Consider the following 18,215-nt stretch of genomic DNA (forward strand, 5'->3'; position numbering starts at 1 on the left):
AAACTGGTTTGTGTGCACTAAACATCTGTTCTGTTACAGGTTTAAACTGGTTTCTGATTACTTAAACCAGTTTATGTGTAATATCTGTCCCTAGCCTAACTGCCACCCCTTATTTACCATCCCATAGTGCTCCTGTGCAACTACAGCAATTTCTTATGTGGAAAAGTAAAGTAAAGAACCACTAAGTATATTTTTGTCTGTGTTATTTGGGAGCTTAATAGTAAGGAAGAATTTATTTGATTTATCTAGACAATTCTCCTTGGACCACATTTTTGTGAAACTTTGTTCTTCCCTATGCTGATTAATACTAGTCTATAATAAATACTTCAGGATTATGCATTTGTCTAAAATATGTACTTGGCATAAGTTATAAATATGAATTCACTCCATTATATTTTAATATAATAGAACTGCTTTAGGTAGATAATTAGAGTGAAATGCATGGTTCAGCCTTGGCTGATTTTGAAAAAATGTTCTCAGTGAATGTCCCCTTATGCAGCGCAGTATCCTAAAACAAATGATGTTTTTCTGTTTTGTATGAATGCTGGATCTAGTACCTGAATGCTTTTAAAGTGAAATGGTCTTTTTTTTTTTTTTAAAATACCATTTAATTTAAATGAAATGAATGGAGTAGGGCTTTTCTTCCAGCAGTTGAATCTCTCTGATGGTGTTAATTATATTGGAATTTTTGGTTCTGGCAAATAAAAATGGGGGAGGAAAAATATGCAATGAAGAGAGAGATCAGTTTGCAAAACAACTGACCTCATCCCTGATCTCACTTGCCCTCCACTGCACACTTCTTGCTCCTAATTTACCTGTGTTAGATATGGCTTTGTAGTGCCCCTTGTAGAAAAAAGTGTTTGAATGAATATGCAGGGGACACTTCATTGATGTTACTGGGAGCAGGCAAAGCTTCTTAATTCTGTAGCTTTCCAGCTTCTCAGTCAGGATCTCCAAATGGCAGCCACTTCTAAGACTTCTGATTGCCTTGCCTGATAATCCCATAATGTACTTCTTCAAAGCCTTTGAGACAGATTCCTGCTGCAACTAGATTTTAGCACAAGTCAGAGTGACCTGGCCCAGAAGAAGTCTCTCTCTCTCTCTCTCTCTCTCTCTCTCTCTCTCTCTCTCTCTCTCTCTCTCTCTCTCTCTCTCTCTGGTTCAACTAGTAGAGCCGCAGCTGCTGAACTGTGACCATTCTGGCTAGGGAATGTACAGGATACACACACAGTGAGCCCAGCCACCAGATGGGCATTGCAACTAATTGGCTGTCTGCTTTAGCATCTAGTCATCACTTTAAAAGCTGCTGCCTGAGGATTAAAGCAGCTTCAGAGAAGATGCATCATGTCTGTCAGTGTCTGATTAGGAAATGTCATTAGTTAGCTTAAAAAAAAACAACAACAAAAAAGGTGAGGGCCATTTTGAGCTGAAGCTAGGCCACCTTATTGCAATACATGCATAATGCCAGTGCTTTCCTGACCTCTGGCAGAGGAGTATTTTCAATATTAGATAGCAATGTGGTGCTGAATCCCAAGGAGAAGTGTACTGTCCACTAATAATCCTGCCTGGGGAGGCCAGTTCGGAACCGACTGCTCAGTCACTCAGCAGTGGCTGGCAAAATACTCCCAGGTTAGCAAACGTCCCATCTGTTCAAATGACTGGTTCCAAAGTCTGACCAACCCCATCAAACTTTGTCTTCAGCCTGAAATGCTGCAGAATCTCTACTAGTGTGCATGCTGTACATGTGCCTTGCAGGATATTTGAATATCAGCTAGTCCTGAAAGAATAAGGAAAATAATGTCATATTTGTCATTTTGCAAAGTACTTCTACTGTCACCAGGCATGTTATCCCCAGCCTCTTCCCAACAGCAGAAATAATCAATTTTAGAGTTCTTGGTATTTACCCTGATTGTTGTACTGAGTGGCTCAAAGTGGTGTAAGTTCTTCTGTTGTTCATAGCTGTTGATACCAGTCATGTTGGACTAGAAGGTTGGAATTGTGTGTAGTGATACAAGACACAAGGCTTAATTTCTATTATTTGATACTAAATAAGGGTAAAGTGAATGCTTTTCTCATCAGTCCAAGAATCAGTGGAAATATTAGTAAGTATTACTAGTGCTAGATATTAAATGCTAAATGGATTTTTTATAAGGATAAATGTGGGGTGTAATTGTATTGTGGCTAGTAGAGAGACAGATCCAAGGAACTGGGTATTTATGGAGCATTCTATAAATATAGCACAATTTTAAAGGTGGGACAAAGAAGCATGTCAAACTGTGTAAAAGAAAAGTCTGTTTTAGCCTGGTGGCCTTGGAGAAAATGTTCAGGTAGGCTAGGGACAGAAATTACACATAAACCAGTGTAAGTGATTGGAGCCAATTCAAATCTGTAACGCAGTGCACATAAACCACTTTCAAAATGGCTGAAACTGGTTTAAGATAAACCTGGAGGGATATAATATTGGACTTAACTGATTTTAGTTAGATCACTTTATTGATTTTTGTGTGTCCAGATTCCCTCCAGTTTCAAGTTAACTCACAGTCCCCCAGCATCCCAGGGTGCTCTGCACTTCCACAGAAAAGCCTGCCTCGCAGAGTGGGCAGGCTAGCCTTGGCCCAAGCTGTCTGCTCCAGCTGAGCAAGAAGGCAGGCCCAGGCCACTGCTGGTATGGGGCTGAATTTCTGGAATCGGAAATGAATGTCTGTTTACTTTTGCTTATCAGTTCAGTCTACACAGTTTAGACTGACCTGTGAAGAGTGAATCAATTCAGCCTTTTTGATTGTCTGTACTTAGCTGTATAGTACATCCTTCTGTTAAGAGCACCCTCACAGTGCTGAAGAACACTGTCTCTTTATGCTTACATATTGCAGCAGCCACTAGAGTTTTCTCTCTCCATAGCAACTTTCAAATTACTCTTTACCTAGAAAATCTGTCTCCACATTCTATACTTAAAGTTTTTCTGGCCTCCAGTGAAGTTATTTATGTGGGAACTGACCCTCAGTCTTTCACTGATGTTCTTTTCTTTCCTGCCTAGGACTCAGTAATATGTTAGGTCCTTGGCTAACAAAGCATTTAAAACCACTGAGTTATGATGCAGTCTTGAGTTGGCTAAGTAAATTGAGGATGACACTTCATAGCTGTTGTTCTTGGTACTTGGACTGGCCTGTTTAATTTTAAGGAAGGATTCCAGTCTGTTTACTGTATAGTCATATTTGCCATTGTAACAGGTATGTGCAACAGCACTGTTCAGAAATTAACTTGTTTTGAATAACAGAGTAACATAAATGTATGTAGAAGAGAAGTTGGCTTATAATTATAGTTTCACATGAAGATGTGTGAACGCATTGTAAGAGGTGAATTTCAATAAAACCCTACTGGACAGGGAGCACTACTTGAGGCCTATGTTTCTCTGGAAAGGTTATGGTTGGCAAATCAGTTGTAACTTTGGGCTGTAGGGATTATCTATTCTTTCTCTGCCTCTTCTCTCAATCCACTGGCAGCACTTACTGTTGGAGGATTCTTTTTTCAACCAGATGGATAAGCCACACAAGCTCCAGTTTCTCAATAGGCCAATAGGGAATATTCTAGTTTTGTACACTTGGTCTTTGGAGGTGAATTGAAGGGTATTGCTGTAACAACAGAAGTCTCAGTAAGGAGGGCAGAAACTGCTCCTGAACTGAAGTATCCTTCATGCATAGCGACAGGTGGGATATGTACAACCTTGGGGGAGGGATTATTTTTTTTTCCTAGTTAATCAATATTCTGTAATACTACTAATACTGTAGAGCATATTGATCTGCAAGTCACCTTGAGTAATTGCAAAGCTCTTAGCAGTCAGAATGATATGGATGGTTTTTGCTTCTGTGGTATTTACAAAGAAAAAAAGGATGGGGAGAAGCTTGTCTTCCACATTTAAGGATGATGTATGAAACCTTTGACAGCACTGAAATAATTAAGGAGTAAATGCTCATGTTAGTTTACATTCTTCATTGACTTTTAACAAAAGCTAATGAAGAATGTATAGAGATGTACACTATTTTCTGGTGTCATGGTTTTGTACATCCATAGTCTTTTTATCATAGGGAAGGCTAGAAGGGACCTCAAGAGATCATCTAGTCCAACCAGAGAATTCAACCTGCAACCTTCTCCAGGTGGACTAGGTGATTTTTGAGGTCCGTTCCAGCCTTACTTCTCTGTCATAACAAGACTATGGATGTACAAAACCATGAATTGGAAAATAATGTGTATCTCTAAACTTCTAACAAAAGCTGATGAAGACTGTAATCTAGCATGAGCATTTACTCAATTATTTCAGTGGTTTCATAGTTTCATACACTATTGGGTCCACCAAGATATATTTTTCTAAGTTCCATACCAAAAATAAAGTGCATGTACATAAGCACTGATACTGAAATGTTGTTATTGTTAGTTAATATAATTAATATGCAAAACAAATTAATAGATGAACTGCTAAAAAGCAAGAGTTTGCCTATCAATTGTCAATAAAGTCTCATTTTCTTAAATTGCAGGTGCTAATGGAGCAAGCGGGTTTCATTAAAGTCTATTGATAGCATAATATTGAGATGTCCTTCTGACTCCTTTCTTTTTGTCCACAGGATTGAAAAAGCGTACAAGGAAGGCCTTTGGTATACGGAAGAAAGAAAAGGACACTGATTCCACGTAAGTTATCAAGCATCTTAATGCATTCATGAATGGTGGAAAGGTTGAGACCAGTATGTTGTGGAACTGCTACATGTGACATATATGCAGTATGTAAGCATTACTATTTGAAATCTGCAATGCAACAGTCAGCGCATTTTTAAATGTTTTCCTAATGAATCCAGTCGCCAAACCAATGAGACACTTGCTTCCTGTCTCATGTTATTAGGACAAGTTTGTTTCCTATATGTTTCCAAGGTACAGTGTTGGTGATGATCAGGTAAAAATTATTGACATGCGAGTTTGCTAATAATCTCTACCTAAAGTAATGACCTGCATGTGCTCGGTTGATAGTCGTGTTTTCAATGCAAATTCAATTTAAACAAGCATCCTTGACAACCAATCTGTCCTTGGTGTGAAAAAGTCACTTAATAGGTTTTATGTCCATGTGTAGGCTTTCAGCAACAGTGATGCCTCAGAGTTTGTCGTGGTGATGTTTTATTGCTCATTGTCAGAGGAAGAGGGCACTTGGGGATCACCAAATGGATTGTTCTGTTCTTGCTGGTTAGACTTTTTTTTTTCCAAGTAGTGCCTCCGCTTCATGGAAAAAAATTATTCAATTTCTCCAGTCACTCATGGGCTCAAAGGTCTGCCTGAGTCTAGGTGGCCCATCAGGCTAATGTGGTAAAAGCACCCCAGTTTCCATAGCAAAGGAGTGATTTGGCCACCACTGCATCCTGCCACCTTTGACTTCTAGCCAGATGACCAGGGGACCCATTTACTGGCAGCCTTTGGTATGAGAGCTGAGGAAGGTTTGAACTTATGCTCTGAAATCATAGCAAAATGCTTTAACTGTTTTGGCACCATGCCTTAGGATCACTCACAGCATGAGGTACATACATATAGCATGTCTATAGTACAGCAGGAGCACATGCTGGCCAGAATATTTCCAAGCACACCCTACTTGCTTGTTCACTCCTGCTTGCACTTGTTTTCAAGCATGCTGGAAACCAAACTACTGGGGATGTCTCTGAAGCCCCATCCCTGGTGTATTTCTATGTCTGGAGTATACAAGTGGAGCAGGTGGCTGAGTTTGTGCTTGAGAATGTGCAGGGCCCACTGCAGCTGCAGAACAGACATTACCCTTTTCAAGTTTATAAGAGTAATTCTGCTTCAGCCTGATGGAGTCTGAGATGAGGAATACACCTTTATACTTAAACATTCATTTGGAAGAGTTCTTTAACTGTAAACATGTCCTAGCCAGCTAGTGTCATACATGTCAGAGACAGCAAGAGGTACAGAGATCACTTGTTGAACAGCCATGGGTGCACCAATCTCTGAACTAGAGACTAAAGAAGGTATGTCTAAGCAAGGTGCAATTGGGACTGTTTGTAAGGGCTTAACTTTTAGCTCAGTAGCAACCCTATCTTTTTGCCCAGATAAAAGATACTGTGGTCTTGTGGTAGGTAGATGCCTAATGCCAACTGATCATTTACCAGTTGCTCAGTGGACATATCTGGAGGTTTCCTGAGTCAACTGTGCTGTTTGCTTAACCAGCTTAACTCTGACTGAAAGTAGACAGCTTAAAATTGCGTGCAAGGCATCCATAAAAATAATTACATGCAGCCGCATTCCATGGAGTACCGTTTGTGACCTGTAAAGGGAGCTTCTGTAAAGGGAGGCTGGTAACTTTTCACAATCTAGAATTAAATTACAGAAAGAAAAAGCAGGACTTTTCTAATAAATCAAATAGTTAATGTATTTGATTCTGTTATTCTTTGATTATGCCTACAAAGAAAACTAGTAAGCTAGAGAAAAATGGATTAATTAAAGAACTGCTGAGCTTAGTAGCAAGAAAATAAAGAGCAATGACATCCATGCTGCAAACAAGCTAATAAAATTGTGTTATGAGCCTGCATCTTCATGCACGTCTTCGCTGACTTCATTTATGCTGTTCATATTGAAGTCTGGCAGGGTCTGTAAGATTTCAAAGCAGTTTAAAGAGTTGATTAGGCCCTTCAGAGCCATGTCTGTAAAGACTGTCTCCACCTGATTAGTTAACAATTGTAAGGAATATTTGATCTCACTGTTGTAGTTCTTCACTCAAGTGCTCAGATAGATAGTATAGTGATGGGCACCAGTGCAACAGTATTTAGGGTCTTCTAACATTTTACTTCCCAGTGCTGTGTACATAATTCAATAAGCATAGTAGCCCTCCTATGTGGCTCTAGTAAATGTAGACAGCTGTTTGTACTGCCCTAAAATTGCTGTCAAGAGTCATGATAAGAGTTGCATATCAATTGTACTTCTGTGATACCAACTGCCCATGTGTGTCTCTCTCATCTAGAACCACATAAGGCTGAAAAACAAGTCTCTCTTCAGTTCCCACAAAAAGCTTTCTGTGCAATGTGGGGCTGAAAGCACCTGTTTGACTTACAGTGACAAGCATGTTTTTATTTTTCCCAACTGCATTACTGAGCCAATAGGAAATTCAGGCATAGGAACAGACTGGCCTGATGAAAAGAAAGGAAGTTTAGAGTGAAGGTCTCACTTCCTGTTGAAGGGAGGAGCTTGTATAAGCACAATACAAGTGTCTAGATTTGAAAATTCAGAAAGGAAGGGGGCAAGAGGTGGTGAATGCCAAACCTGTAGTTCTACCTCTGGGCGGCCAGACAGTGATGCATGTGTTCCTGCTGCTGCTGGTACCCAAGTAGCAGAGCTACCAAGTATTGGAAACATTAGCTAAATTTACTACTTATAGATTCATAGATGTTAGGGTCGGAAGGGACCTCAATAGATCCTCGAGTCCGACCCCCTGCATAGGCAGGAAAGAGTGCTGGGTTTAGATGACCCCAGCTAGATGCCTAACTAACCTCCTCTTGAAGACCCCCAGGGTAGGGGAGAGCACCACCTCCCTTGGGAGGCCATTCCAGACCTTGGCCACTCTAGCTGTGAAGAAGTTCTTCCTAATGTCCAATCTAAATCTGCTCTCTGCTAGCTTGTGGCCATTATTTCTTGTAACCCCCGGGGGCGCCTTGGTGAATAAATACTCACCAATTCCCTTCTGTGTCCCCGTGATGAACTTATAGGCAGCCACAAGGTCGCCTCAACCTTCTCTTGCGGAGGCTGAAGAGGTCCAGGTACCCTAGTCTCTCCTTATAGGGCTTGGCCTGCAAGCCCTTAACCATACGTGTGGCCCTTCTCTGGACCCTCTCCAGGTTATCCACATCCCTCTTGAAATGCGGCGCCCAAAACTGCATGCAGTACTCCAACTGCGGTCTGACCAGCGCCCAATAGAGGGGAAGTATCACCTCCTTGGATCTGTTCATCATGCGTCTGCTGATGCACAATAAAGTGCCATTAGCTTTTCTGATGACTTCATCACGCTGAAGACTCGTGTTCATCTTGGAGTCCACTAGGACTCCAAGATCCCTTTCTGCTTCCGTGCCACCAAGCAGGTAATTTCCTAGGCAGTAGGTATGCTGGACATTTTTCCTCCCTAGGTGCAGCACTTTGCATTTCTCCTTGTTGAATTGCATTCTGTTGTTTTGTGCCCATATGTCCAACCTGTCCAGGTCTGCTAGTAGTTGTTCCCTGCCCTCCGGTGTGTCCACTTCTCCCCACAGTTTTGTGTCATCTGCAAACTTGGACAGAGTACACTTCACTCCCTCGTCCAAGTCGCTGATGAAGACATTGAAAAGTATTGGTCCAAGGACCGAGCCCTGCGGGACCCCACTGCCCACACCCTTCCAGGTCGATACCAACCCATCCACTATGACTCTCTGGGTGCGACCCTCTAGCCAATTCGCCACCCACCGGACTGTGTATTCATCCAAGTCACAGCCTCTTAATGTGTTCACCAGTATGGTGTGGGATACCGTATCGAACGCCTTCCTGAAGTCTAAGTAAACGATGTCAACCCCTACTCCTGCGTCCAGGTGTTTTGTAACCTGGTCATAAAAAGAGACTAGATTAGTCAGGCATGATCTACCTGCTATGAACCTGTGCTGGTTTCCCCTCAGCATAATTTTTCCTGCTGGGCTCTCACAAATGTGAGCCTTGATAATTTTTTCAAAGACTTTACCAAGGATGGAGGTGAGACTGACTGGCCTGTAGTTGCTTGGATCCTCCTTCCTCCTCTTCTTGAAAATGGGGACCACATTGGCCCTTTTCCAGTCCTCCGGGACCTGGCCTGTGCACCATGAGTGTTCAAATATTCCCGCCAGTGGCTGTGCAATGACGTCAGCCAGTGCCGTCAGTACCCTCGGAAGGAGCTCATCCGGGCCTGCCGACTTAAACGCATCCAGTTCCTCCAAGTGACTCTGCACCATCTCAGGGTCTACGCTTGGTAGTCTGGTGCCTTGCTGCTGCCTCTCTACAATCCCAGTGAGAGACTTGTCTTGCTCCTCGCTTAGGAACACTGAGGCAAAGAACTCATTGAGGAGTTCAGCCTTGTCCCGCCTGTCCGTCACCAATTGCTTCTGCCCATTTAGTAGAGGTCCTATTCCACTCTGAGCCTTCCTTTTACTCCCTATATATCTAAAAAACAATTTTTTGTTATCCTTAACTTGGGATGCTCCATGGTAGCTTTGGCCTGTCTAACTGCCTCCCTACAAGTGTGAGCAGAGGAGGTATACTCCTGTTTAGTAATCTCTCCCCATTTCCACTTTTTATATGCCCCCCTTTTAGCCCATAGGCTGCTCTGGATTTCTTTGGTCAGCCAAGGAAGCTTCTTGGCCCCTTTCCCCCTTTTTCCCCACATTGGAATTGTCTCCCTCTGTGCCCGAAGGATCATTTCCTTAAGGCACAGCCACCCTTCCTGGGCTCCCATCTCTTCAAAACTATTACTCTGCAGTGCATCCTGATGTTATGTTAGCCACTGTTTCCATCCTACTGGCTCCTATACTGGCATCTAAAAATCATGTGTATACATCTAATCAGAAATACGTCACTGTTGCAGCTTGCTAATTACATTGCCGCTCCCCCCCCCACCCAGTCTTTCCTATTAACTTATTATCACTACAAGCATTGTCTTCAAAATACCTTAACTAGGCCAGCATTTCCACAATTGCTGTAAAGAACATGCCATTTGAAGGTAATTGTTAAAATTATGTTGTGCAACTGTTAGATGCAGGGTAGTCATTAGAAGTTGTTTCACTGCTTCCCCCCCCCCCCCCAAGCAAATAAATAAATAAGAAAGGAAGTCTGTTTCTTTTCTGGCTTTATGATAAATTATACATGAAATTGTGCATGGCCCATGTACTTGTTTCTAACTGTCTGACAGTCTGGGTGCCTGATGGAGTGAACATCTCCTGTTCTCTTACTAACTTGCTCAGCAGGAGGGCAGGGTCGGTCTTTAGCCATTCTATCAATCTTTTTTTGTTCTTCACTATTGTTTTTAGATGTTGCTCTTCAATCCGTTTCTTTTATTTACTACCTTTTTCTTTTAATTTCTGTTCTTAATGATCCCAACTACTTCTTCGTCCTTCATTCTGCTCCAGCCCATTTCTACTTCTTTCTGTTTTGCCATCACTGTAGTCTTAGATGTGCCTGATTCTTCCCTCTTGTCACTCACTTCATTGCCTTCCTCCTTTCATCTTCATCCTATCTCCTTCTTGTTTTGTCTCAACTGCCTGAGAGTTGTTGAAATCAGACAGCTCAGGTGCCTGCATGCTGTTCCCTACTCAGCGTTCAGGAGTTCAAGTATTTGCTTGAGCCAGCTGTATCTGGTTGCTAAGCAATGAGCTCAGAAGTGAGGCCTGAAGTAGAGCTGTTTATACTTATGATGATGCAGTAGCTCCATTTTCCTTTTAAACGTTCTTTCTTTTTTTAAGTTAAATCCTAATTTCAGGCCTTTCCACTTTTTGCTTGCAGCTTAGCTTTCCTGGGAACAACAGTTTGCACGGTCCTGACAGTGCATGGCGCTGACATAGATGTATAGGCACTTTGTCTCCTCTTGTTCGTGTCGGAGCAGGTTGTTGCCAAGGGCACCCAAATATTACTGGGATCAAAATATTTATCATTTTTCACTTTGCTTGGAGCAGCAAAAAATCCCTGTCACCAGGCCCATGTGGGTGAGCCTCTTGGTGACAGGGGCAGCAGTGGTGAGAGCTGGTAATAGCAGCAGCAGCAGCAGCAAAATAAGTGCAATGCAGGGAAGCTAATTCATCCTTCTTTAGGATGTCTTCTAGGGCCAGGTTTGTCATCTTTTCTACGAGCATTACGTATATCTTACATATATTTTGATGCATTTCCAATATGTTACACACCCAGTTCCTACAAAGGGTTATTCTGATCTAATATACACTTTGATACTATTCCAAAGAGCAGCATATCAAAATGAGGTGGCAATAGAATCATTTTTTAAAACAACCTTTGATATCAACTAATTTTGCATTACCTAGCTACATTATCTTGTGTTACTCTGTGTAGTTCATAATCACCTAGCTCAGTGGTACAGAATCCTGCCAGGCTCAGAAGCCATGTGACCAGCCAGCTTGAACCCAAAAACCTCAACACAGAGACCACTAAGTGAATTGCCGTAAACACACTTCAGTTCAAAAGGAATCAACGCCATGCAATGGTATGCAGTCAAATGAGTTGCATTAGTGTGGTTGCATTATACCTGAATGCAGGAAAGACAAAAATTCAATGCAAAATGTTAGCAGCAAAATCCTTGCTAACATTTTCTTTGAAGAACTACAGTTGTTAAGCTGGAAAGCTACTTGTAGCTTGGGAGCTATGGCATGAATATCACTGGCTTAACTACTAGAAGTTGTTTACACCATGAGAGAAGAGCAAAAGGAAAAGAAGACTTGAAACTTTATGAAAGAAGGCTGGTACCCTGTGCACTTGGGCACAGATACCTGACTGATCATTGAGAGGCATAGTCAATATACAGACAGGCTGAGGTAGGAGACTCAATGTTGTTTTAATGGATTCTTACATCTGAGAGAGAGTCTATATTTTTTTCCAGAATTGCATCCTTCCCTGCCTATATTAGAAAAGGAGTATTCAACATCAACATAGCATATAGCTTTCTTTGTCCCACATACCTCATCCTAAACTATTATTGTAAATTCCCCCTTCACTCCACAGGGTTACTGTACTCTTGTGTTTTAACAGTCATTGGATAAAATTGATAGGAAGCAGCAGGATAGCTCTGCCCCATTGGGAGCAGAAGTAGGAGCAGGAATAGAGGCCAGAGCTCAGGGTCCTCTTCATTTCAAGGCTGTGCCAACTCACTCACTTGCTTGGGTTTGCTTTCCCCCTGGACCCATGTACCTTTCTTGGCTGCCCAGTGGGCCAGCTTCAACAGGAAGGTTGGAGGATATTCTTGACAATGGCTACCCATGGCCTGGTGATTAGGGTACTTTTGTGAGAAGCGGAAGATGTAGGTTCAGACCCTTCTAGGTGATGGGGACCTAGAAACTTGGTCTCCCACTCCCTGGACAGGTGCCTTAAATGCTAGGCAATTGTGCTAAAAAGGCAAGAAGACCTCCTCTTCGTCCTCCAGTATCAAACAGTCACTAGATGTGGTTTTCTTGGACTAACAATTTGGACACTTTTATACATAAGAGTTTACACAACTGCCTGGGTGGAATAGGGTCATTAATGAGCATAAGTAGCCAAGAGGTTTGTTTTGAGCATGCTCAAAAGGGCAAGGTGAGTTGAGTGTCATGAATCAGAGCAGCTGCCGGCAGCTGTGTTCTGACTCCCACCGGAGTGTTCAGACTTTTGACTGGACAGGTGGGTAATTGATGGATGGAGTGAAATTAACCAGGCACAGACGCGTGTTGGTTATAGGAGATTTTTACTTACGCCGTCTCAGGATGAAATACGATGCAGGTAGCAGACTTGCTTTAGTTACAGTCGAGCGTACGTATCAGGTTACAATCGAGCGAGCGTGATGAACGAGGTGCCGTGAACGAGTTAACGAGCTGTGAACAAGTTAACGAGCCTGCAGGGGGATTTTGGTTACGTCGGGACAGTCGATGACGGGGAGTCGTTGGTGGGTGATCAGTCCACCAAGTTTACTCTGCTGTGTGCTCAGAGTTCTCCAATTTGGGTGGAAGTGCAAGATGGTTTTGTTTACATTGTGACCAATTGATTTAAGCCACGTCATCTGGTTCTCGTTGAATCTCCAATTATATAGCAGTTTTCACTCGGGTTTTATGTCAGGGATTTATTGCAAAGCAAAGAAGGCTTAAGTTTCGTTTCCTGCTAGTGACGTGGGCATAGTTTTTTGGTTTTGTTTTTTTTTTTTTTAGTTGTGACATGCTCCCTTGCCCATGGCACAGCAGGTGACTGCTTGAGTTAGGCTACAGCTCGTTCTTATCGTCATACTCGTTGTCATTGGAGTCATCTAATGGCAAGCGGGTGTATACAAAAGCAGAAAGCGAAATAAGTTTGTTTTTAAAATATTGGACAAAACAGCAAATTATACTAAGACCAATGCCAATAGCACAAAGGGGTAACAACAAAGTAATTAGGGGTGTTAACAAATACATTAGCCAAGAAGAGCCCTCCCATCCAAAATAATTGAAAATGCTGGATAGCCATCCCTGACCCAGACCTGCAACACGATTTGTATTTTTGGCAATTTTTCGCATTTTTTCGACTTGTTTACTGAGGGGAAGCGAGACATTAGGGATACTAACACAGCAATAATCGTGAGAGAGGTTAAGGAACTGGCATAGCCCTCCCTGATAGATGAGCATAGCGTCTAAGGCGAGTTGGTTTTGCATTGCCATGTGTGAGGTGGCCTGTAATTGTTGGTCAAGTAAATTGAAGCTGTCGGCGGTTTGGTTGGTTAACTGCTCAACTTGTTCCGCCAGCTGGGCTATTGCCACTCGTGCTTGACCGATGCCGATTCCACTCCACATAAACGAGCCTTCTATAGCCCGTTGAGCAAATTTAAGGACCCACTCGCTACCGGTAAGGGTGCTCCAGGTGGCTGTTTGTTTATGATGTCGGCGTATTATCGGACTGGGGGCTCAAGCTGTACTGGCATAAAGGGGGGGGGGGGGGAAACTACTGTGGCTAAAAAGCATTGGATACCTGACAGGGTAGCCGGCAGAGTTGTGTATAAGTGCCCATCCAAGCAAGCCCATAGCAGCCCTCGTGGGGCTGGGGTGTATATGTTGTTATAGCTTTGTCCTTTCCACACGGTTTTTTTCTACCTCACTGGGTAGGGAAGAAGCATTGACGGGTGCAGATAGGTTATGGCACCACTGGCTGAGCCTAGCTGCTCTCAATATGGGGTAATAATACGAGTGCCAGTCGGTGTTTTGTGACACGTTAACAGCTAGCGACTCATCCCAAGAGACTAGTGGTGTGTGGGATCGGAGAGTGTTAGGCACCGGGCCTTGGTTATTTGACTGAGATGTACTTGCCACTGGATTTGGGGGAAGTGCCAGGTACCAAGTGGGCGTGAATTTTTTAGGATCCCAAGTTAACAAGTGATCATCTCTGGCCCAATTCACCCCTTGCGTGGGGATTCCCCATGGTATTTCGGAACACTTGATTGGCATAGAGGCGGTCATATTTGGCAGACCAGTGACATTTAGTCGCTGGAATAAGTTTTCCCAATTTGTAAGACCCACTGAACAATTAGGGGCATTCATTTTGTCTAAAGTTAAAGGGAGTGGCCACTGATACTGATAGGGTACACGTCCGGATGTGCTTCCGGGCACCGGATAGATTAAATTGATTTTCCGGTGAGAATTATGGTTTTGAGCCTCAAACTAACTGGTAATATTAAGGGGCTCTGGGTAGGGGTTTAGTACCGGACCATTGACAGAAAGAGGAAGGCGTAGGCATGCAGTGAGTCCCGACTCTTTATTGGACCTGGTGATGTTGGCCCAAACCGACAGAAGAGACAAAATCGAGTTGGAGGGTCCAGGGTCTGGAGGAGGCACCGAGGTGACAACAGCACCCAACAGGATCAGCATGATAGGTGCCCCCATGGTGGTCTGGGAAGTGTAAGGTCGGTGCGGCCCGATGTTCCGGTGGTCCTTGTGGTGGGCCGCTGTTGTCTCTGGCTGTCGTGCTCACTGCCGGACCTGGAAAATAAAACGAGAGCAGTAACTGGGTTTACGACAGTTAGTTTGTTTGGAGTGTGGAGCGACGGGTGAGCCAATTGTGATGAGTTAAAATTGGTGACTGGCCTTTATTGTCATCAAGGTATACGGAGTAAGTGTTTGGATACAGTTTGGGTTTACATATAACTCCTTTGTGTACTCGTGGGTGTCTTTGGTGAGGATGGGGAATGGAGACCCAAACCAACTCGTCCGGAGTGAATTTTGGATCCCACGATGAGGCCTTTTGTGGCTCAGCTTCATCCCAGAGAGGCTTGTTTTCATTTAGGGAGATAAGGGTGTCGTGATTGTGCTTAGTCCAATTTTTGTATGTGCCTCTTCCCCGTAGATGCAGTTGTTCCTTGTAGAGTCCAGTATGTCTTTCTATTATTCCATTCGATTGGGGATGGTAGGGGAGGTGAAGGTGCCAGGTAATGTTATGGAGACATGCAAACTTGTCGAGCGCCACGGAGTTGAACGGAGGTCCCCCATCTGACTGAATTTCTTTAGGAGCTTGCCAAGTAGCGAATACAGTGGTTAGCGCAATGATAACAGCTGTGGCATTGCTTTTCCATTGAGAAATTACTTGTAGTTGTCACGTACCCAGGTCAACGACGGCTAGTCCCTTATTTGGTGGCTTGGCTCCAGGCAGGGGTCCTAGAAGGTCCACCTGCCAGACTTTCCCGGGTGCGAAATGTTGTGCGTCTAGTGCTCTGACTTGATGCTTCGTCCGATAACACTTTTCCTTGGCACACGCCTCGCAGGCTCGAGATACCTGCTCCCAATCAGACTGTGTTCCATAAGGTGCGGGAGTCGCTGTTGTAAACCGCCAGAGTAGGTGACTAGCTTTTGGTCCTGGGTGGCCCCAGTGTTCGTGAAGCCACGTGAGAAATGGGTCTGAATAGGTCTTGGGATCGACTGTTTTGTCGGCCAAAACAACATCATTCCGAAGAGGGTCTTCTAGGATCTTGTCGATGATTTCATGCACGGGGTCAGTTTCAAGTTGGTGTGATTTAGTGTGCTTCACTAGTGGTTGAATGGTAAACCTTGATAGCATGTCCCAGATTTCCTCCCAATCCTCCAGGTTTTCCGCCGCTGTAGTCGTGCCTATAACAATTTTGTAGACGTACTGGGAATTGATGGCTATGACGGGAGCTGGAAGCGTCCCGTCATGATGTTGGAGGCAGTGTCAAATAATGGCTTCAAAACTCAGGAGTTTGTTCCTTTGAGCTGTGGCCCCTTCAGGGGCGCTGAACATTTCCGCATCATGGCACGGCTTGCAATAGAACCCGTAGCCTCCTCCATTTCGAGAAGTGCCGTCGGACACCATCCAGGCTGGGGCTATAGTTCCGTAGAGGGTAGGTACGGAGTCTGTTTGGGTGCCGGGATTAGGCGGTAGGTCCTCGCACTTCCAGCAACACCAATGGTAGTGGTGGTTGAGAACCATTCCATCCCAAGTAGCTGGTTCCCCTTGGAATTGTGGATCGATCTTTTCGGCATTCAGCAAGGGTAGAAGAGTGGCGGTAGGTGCTCAGAGTGTTCCATGTCCATAAGATAACAGTTCCACGAGTTGTCCTGCTAGCAGAATCTTTCCCATGGCTCCGTATCGATGCTGAGCTGCTTGAAGAGTTTTGTGTAAGATGTAAACTAGCTCGCCTTGGGGGTTGTGGGCAGTGGCCCACACATGGTTGGTGGTGTTTCCTAGAGTTACTGTTAGTGTTTCGGTAAAATCAAGCGCGTAAAGTGGTGTGGTTTTAATGGCGTGCAGGAGATTGCGGAGGTCCTTCTTGTCTTTCCCTGTCCAGGGCATGGCTTTCCGCGATTTATCGCGAGTTTGTCGCTGGAGTCTAGCCAGTATCGGGAGGTGGTGCGGGGTGATATAATGTCAGTACCAATTTAGGTGTCCCAAAAGTTGTTGGAGCTGCTTCTCGTTTGTTGGTAGTGGTGTTTCAAATGGGCCAAGATCTGGGGTTTCATGTGTTACACCCAATCTGGTAGCGCCGGTAAACCTGATGCCCAGAAACGTGATGTCCATCGTGGGCTGTAGGTTAGACTTTTTTAGGTTGATGGTCCATCCCTTGTCGTGGAGGTGGTTAGTTAGGCATTTGGTGATTTCGGCGACTACTTGTTGGTCGCGACCCATAATTGCGAGATCATCAACATGGCTCCAGATTTTTAATTCATTTTTTTTGGGCAAAGTGTAAAAGGTGCGGAAGTTCTTGAGTGTGTCATTCATGGCGCTAGTGGCTAGCGCCGGGGCGTTACGGTACCCCTGTGGGCAGACTGTCCACCGGTACATAGTCCCTTCAACACACATGTTTAGGATCCCATCGCTATCAACAATTGGAATGGAATAGAACATGTCTTTAAGGTCAAGGGTCGTGCCATACCATTGGCCCTTCTGAAACTGCGCCATTTCAAACAGGCACTGTGGTAGTGTGGAAGCGTTGGGCTGCATGAGTGGCTGGCACCTTTTATTGGCCTCGTGGTAGTCAACCACTAGCCGGACTTCATTGGGTTTTCCAGGTTTGGCGATTCCCCACCCTGGTGATAAGTGAGTACTGGCAGCCACTGGTTTTATGCATTCCTGTTGCTCGAGTCGCTGTAGAAGGGTGACGAGGGCTTCCCGTAGAGGCCCCTTTGTTGGGATTGGCTTGTAGACGTGTTGTGAAGTGTAGGTCTGTGCTGATCCATTTTTGAAATGGAGATTGGAAGAGCTTGTAACACTTGTTCCTTTAGTTCGAGTGCCCTGAGACCGGGGATCCCCAAGATGTTGATGCCCCCTAGGACTGCCTCCAATGCACGGTGGTACCCGGCCACTGTAAACTTTACTTTTGTTGTGACAGCGATGGCGTGTAGTCCCTGGACCTTGATGGCCTTTTTGGTGTTTACGTGAGGCATCATCGGGGTAATGACATTGATTTGCGCCCCGGTGTCCAAAAGGAAGAGGACCTTGCATCGCATATTTGGGTCAGCGACGTCGTAGACGACAAGCTCGGCGTAGGGGCGAGGGTCTGTGGGGTCAGGCTTGAGTAGGCCACCGGTGTGACTGGCAGCCATTACTCGTTTTTTGGCTTGTCTTGGTACTTAAAACCCATTGCGGACGCTAGGTGTCACTGGCCCTCGTCTCCTAAGAGACGCAGCTGTTGTTTGGTGAGCTGCGTGTTGTTTAGGAGGAAGCCAAACATGCCCTCTCCTCCAGCGTCCTTGGTGGTGGGGCCCGCAATTCACGCCGAGGGCCAGGCTGACACCGCTCCAGTTCCAGGTGCTCGACTGGGCACACCGAGGATCGTGGTCCAGCCTCGTCGGGGCTTGTGGTTGTAGGGTCCATTAAGGCCTGTAGTCATGGCAGTTCACTTAGCAGAGTCCCAGCCAGCTGACCGGCCAGCGGGCCCAGGAGAAGTCTGAGAGTTATGGCTTCTTTTCCCTCGTAAAGCTCTACGCATGCCTCGATACTGCCTATTGTGGTTGGGACCT

General features: G+C 44.6%; 1 protein-coding gene across 1 annotated transcript in view; it reads left to right on the plus strand.

Annotated features, from left to right (window-relative positions):
• The window catches only part of SGIP1 (SH3GL interacting endocytic adaptor 1), a 195,654-nt gene that overhangs the window by 73,391 nt on the left and 104,048 nt on the right, over positions 1-18,215 (plus strand). The window contains exon 4 of the mRNA XM_059727918.1: positions 4,617-4,680. Coding sequence (XP_059583901.1) covers positions 4,617-4,680 — 64 coding nt within the window. The remainder of the gene's footprint in view (positions 1-4,616; positions 4,681-18,215) is intronic.

Source organism: Alligator mississippiensis, chromosome 5, assembly GCF_030867095.1.
Source record: "Alligator mississippiensis isolate rAllMis1 chromosome 5, rAllMis1, whole genome shotgun sequence".
NCBI lineage: Eukaryota > Metazoa > Chordata > Crocodylia > Alligatoridae > Alligator > Alligator mississippiensis.